Source organism: Sander vitreus, chromosome 20 (genome assembly GCF_031162955.1).
Source record: "Sander vitreus isolate 19-12246 chromosome 20, sanVit1, whole genome shotgun sequence".
NCBI lineage: Eukaryota > Metazoa > Chordata > Actinopteri > Perciformes > Percidae > Sander > Sander vitreus.
The window spans coordinates 18,786,701-18,791,562 of record NC_135874.1 but is presented as its reverse complement, the minus strand read 5'-3'; the positions used below and the strand labels follow the sequence as shown (position 1 = coordinate 18,791,562).

Genomic DNA, 4,862 nt, shown 5'->3' with positions numbered 1-4,862 from the left:
TCCTTGCAGTCCATCTTAGCAGTTGGCAACCTTGCCAGGAAGCCAATAATTTGATGGCAGATGCTGGTATCTATGTAAAAATAACATGCCCTCTCCCTGTCCACGGATGTCACAGATACTTGTCTCCCTGTTTGCAGAGCACTTGCCAGAAGGATGCACACTCACTGAGAGAGCTGCTTTCCCTCAAGCCGCCTCGTGTAAATATTAAATAACCTTTGAAATTTTCTGTAGGACTTACTTCTTGAATTGTGCGTCTATTTTTTCTTGCCTTTAGCGAAACTTAAATTCTGTATCAGCAGAGGAAGAGGTAGAGAAAAAGGAGAAAGAGATACAGAGGGCGGATGAGTCTGTCATCTGTCGTATAATCCCGGGAAATGCCATAACTCTGCCGATAGATCATTTATTCAGTGCAGCTCCCTGAGATACCTCAAGGAATAGTCTGCCGTTAGAGAAAAGGCCTTGGAGTGAGACAGTGACATAACTTCAGACAGAAATGTAGCATCACATCAATCAATAATGCAACGTCATCCTTCTGCTGCAATTACTGGCTTTGCAGTGAGTGAACTGAACTGACTCAAGCTAAGCAAGTTCACCTGATGTAGCCTGTTGAACTGTACTCCGTAGTAATGTTTTTTGATAGGCATTTTTAGCTCTGTGATGTACAGCCTCACAATAACAGTCCATCCTCAGGGAAATGTCCTAACAGTTTTTTCCCTCATGCATGTTTAAAGTAGCCTAAATTCATTTTACATCAGGATGCCAAGTTAGACATCCTCGTGTAAGACTGGTAAACAACGAGAATTTGTTTTCATCTTGACAGATGGAGAACGACGGCAACAGAAGAGCAAGGCTGCACCTCAGGGGTTGAGATCTTAGACCTCATTAAAAATAAGTCTGAATGGAATAAATTTGATCCAATTTAAAAGATGAAAAGAAACATCCACCCATATTCACATTTCACTAACAGCACAGTCATTCTCATAGTCTTGGAAAGGTTTTTGGATTTGTGAATGAGACTTTCTTAGAGTTAAGAGAGGAACATCCTTAATATACCCAGTGACAAACATCTTGAGGGTCCAGTGACCAGACCAGAGAGGATTTTTGACAATGTTGGGCCTGTAACTTGTGTGAGTGAAGCTTATACAGTTGTATTCAAATGTCCAATAAATAAAATCAGTTTCAAATGAATTACTGAATTGCTGGGTAGTCGCAAGAAGGGTTGGGAAATATACGATATAGAGTGTGAAACAATATAAATTTGTCAATTGTCATTTGGCTCTCGGGAGTAATCATAACCATGGCAATGTTGCATGATTTTTGCATCAATGTGATAAAGTAACTTATTTTAATTAATAGGATTATACAAAAATTTCTGTCCGATTATTTCCTCAATAAACAGTGTCTTTTAGAAATGTATCAATACTGTGAAGCATATGGATACATATCTGCAACTCCTGGTTGCAGGTAAGTCTCTTGATGGAGTCTTTTTTTCTTATATTTAAAGTTTTGTCCAAAGGTTAAAATCTTTAACATTCCACACATTGTCCAGTGTTCATCAACAAAAGGAAATTAAACTTGAAAGGAGCCCTGGAAGTGACTGGTCAGGATCATTCTTGGTCAGGTTAATTAAAATGGGCAACTTAATTTTATCTCTAGCATAGGCTAGCAGCTAAAGGCTACATTAGCCACTGCTAGCATAAGATACCCAAATCTCTGATCTAATATTAACAGTTGAGTTGCATTGTGAGTAATGTGGGCACCAGGTTTTGACAAAAAAATAAGACTGCATGGAGTGAAAAAGTTGATGGTTCTGCTGCAAACTGTCCATCGTATCCCTAGTGTACCATGGTGATAGAAAAGGGGAGCTGTTCAATGTATAGAGAGTTTCTGGGAAAGACAAATGTGTTGTCCTCATTGGTAAAGATATGGACAAATGTTTTCCCTTATTGGTATTGAGAAAATAAAACAATCTGACAGGAAGCAGCCGTTGTCATAAGGGGTAACTTAGCCTTAATTTTGAGGAATAGCAGCACTGAGAATACCACCAGTATATGATGGACCATAACATTTATTCAGAACTCCAACCTAGCAGTAAGAATTACTTGTGCAGCCACAAGCTAGTGGCACTCGACAATACGTCTAATTTTGTTCATTAGAGCACCTGAATAAGGTAACTTCCTCCACAACTGCCAGGGTCATCAGAGCCCTGCTGCCCATGGTATTTATGTCAATACATCAGAATTAAGTTCATGATAAACAACTATTTAAGAATGTATTGATTTGTCAGTACATTGTTGTACATGTACTTAAAAATGCTACTATTTGGCATAAAACTCCCATCCTCCTCTCTCCTACCGCAGTAGCTCATAAAAGCTCTCCTTCATTTTACAGGGTTACAGCGAGAGTGAAAGTGTATGGGTTTATGAGGCATATAATTGGCAGGCAAGTGAGCTTAGATGGTTATTCTTTGTTTCTTTGTTTATTTCTTATATCACAAGACAGTATGCAGATGAGTTTGAAATATGACCTGGGCTAGTTTTTTTACTACAATATTCAGTTTTTAATGAGGAAAGACAAAAACAGACAGCAGACAAAGGGATTATTATTTTACAGAATAAATATTAGATTATACACTTTTAATTTTTTGTTATATAGGATGACTTAATTAGCACGCATTAGCTAGTTTAAAGGGGCAAGCAAACATGGAGCTGGCTTAGCTGTAATGGCGGCGGCTAGCACTGGTAGCTGCGAGCTAACAACGCCAATCGTGCTCCCACTGCATAGCTAATTGCTGCCGCTTTGCACTGCGCACTACCTGGCTCGGGCTTCCGTGGGATGTCGGAGCTCATACGGGGCTCGTAATGCTGATCATCGGATCACGAAGGAAGAGAGGGTGGAGGAAACAGGGAGAGCTAACAAGGCTAACTGCTACAGTGCAAACAAAGCATTAGTTAGCTCCATGTTTAGCTTACACTCACCGGGGCGACCTGCTCATCAGCGGTAATGTTAACCACCCCGACCTGAGCACCGTTCTCAGCCCAGCCTGGGCAGTGTGCAATGCTTAGCATCGGCGAATTGCCACCAAACAGTCAGCCAATGAAAACGTGAACACACAGGGAGGGGCCAACAGTTTCAACAACCTGTTCTCATTCCCAGGTCGTCAAATTCTGACGCCAATAGGAGGGACATGCAGCCGGACCAGCTTCCAAAACAAAGAACAAAAGCTCAGATTACAACACTCATAGAGGGAGTGTGACTTCTCAGGACGCCATTACTCCCCTGTCTTTACATAGCAAATATTTCTTTACTGCAAAATAATGTTCTGATTTTCGAAAACAGCCCCTTTAAACCTCATAAATTGAAAACAAGTGTGAAGGTCTTTAGATCGTTTTCAGGATCTATTCTGTTCATCTGTTTGCAGATGATCAACATTTATATTAAGAGGGTCATTCATGACATATAGCATGCTTACTGTTTTGGAATTTTGGAAAATGGAATTTTAACATCCTGAGGTGATTCAGAGGAGGACATTGTAATTACAGCGAAAGCACACGGTGACAAGGCATAAAGAAAAAGTAAACCTATCATCTGATTAAGTTTAAACTTTTGAATCGAGTGTTGGGATGTCTGCCCTTGGTGACCGACCTCTTTTAATCTAAGACTACATGGCCAACACAGAGAAAAGGAGGGAGGGTATGCATTTGATGATCGTCTCCCAAGGACTCCTAACAGGCTGTGTGCCTCACAGCACTCTCCTCAGGGCTTTGATGGATGACACCAGCAGCACGGAGTGATAGGCTATTATTTCACTTTGCATTGGATAAATGGCAGTGCTGGCTTCTACCTGTCGCCTGCCTTTCTCTTTCTTTCGTTCTCTCTTTTTTCCCTGTCCCTCTAGCAGTATACCGTCACAGACCTTAATAGAAGGGAAAAAATAGGACAGATTTTGTCTGTGCAATCTGTTGATATCACTTTCACATTTCGCATCTGCTACTTTTTGAGTTTTTCGTGTCCTTTGTAGTTGAAGTGGATGTGAAGAGTGAAATTATGGTGGATAATGACCAACCTGTCCGAGGACTTGTCATTTGGTACTAGGCTCCCCCCCCATCATTAAATGTGATATGCATTTCTTTTTTTGGGAATATGCTTTTTTTTCACCAAGGGTGTGATCTAATATTCTCTCTCTTTCTTTCAGACCAGCAGTATTCATGGTCACCCTCGCAGTACTTCGATGAGGACAGCTACTCCCCTCCACCCAGGAACATGAAGGGTCTCTCTGGCGGCCGCCCTGCCCAGCTCCAGCTCCAGCTCACCTCTCCCATCTCAGCACACACCTGTGGCCTGGCTGAATGCGACCATGCCCTGGACCATCACCTCCACCATGGCAACTCACGACCCCCCTCCTACCTCCTCAGCCCCACAGAAAGCTGCCCCCTTGAGAGTCACCATCGCTGCTCCCCACGGAGCTCCATCCACTCTGAGTGCATGGTGATACCGGTGTCCATGTCGGCCACCGACCACTCCATCTCTAGTAGCACTTTCCCCCGCATGCACTACGGCAGTGCTTCGCGGGAAACCGGTGGCAACACTTCTGGCGGCAGGGATTCCCGAGACGACGGTGGCTCATCCTCGCATGGTGGGAGCGGCAAAATGAACCGAATCCCAGCAAACCTTCTGGACCAATTTGAGAAGCAGATGCCGCTGCACCGGGATGGCTTCCACACGCTGCAATATCAACGCACCTCCACCACAACCACGACCACAGAGCAGCGCAATGAAAGCCCGGGGCGAATACGCCACTTAGTCCACTCGGTACAGAAGCTCTTCACAAAGTCGCACTCTCTAGAAGGTTCCTCCAAGAT

The 4,862-nt window shown here is 43.1% G+C and overlaps 1 protein-coding gene across 1 annotated transcript in view; it reads left to right on the top strand.

Annotated features, from left to right (window-relative positions):
* Positions 1-4,202: 4,202 nt before the first annotated feature.
* dlgap2a (discs, large (Drosophila) homolog-associated protein 2a) overlaps positions 4,203-4,862 on the top strand; it is a 53,336-nt gene continuing 52,676 nt past the window's right edge. The window contains exon 1 of the mRNA XM_078278371.1: positions 4,203-4,862. This exon is cut by the window's right edge and continues 484 nt beyond it. Within this exon, the coding sequence (XP_078134497.1) occupies positions 4,264-4,862 (599 nt within the window). The 5' untranslated portion in view covers positions 4,203-4,263.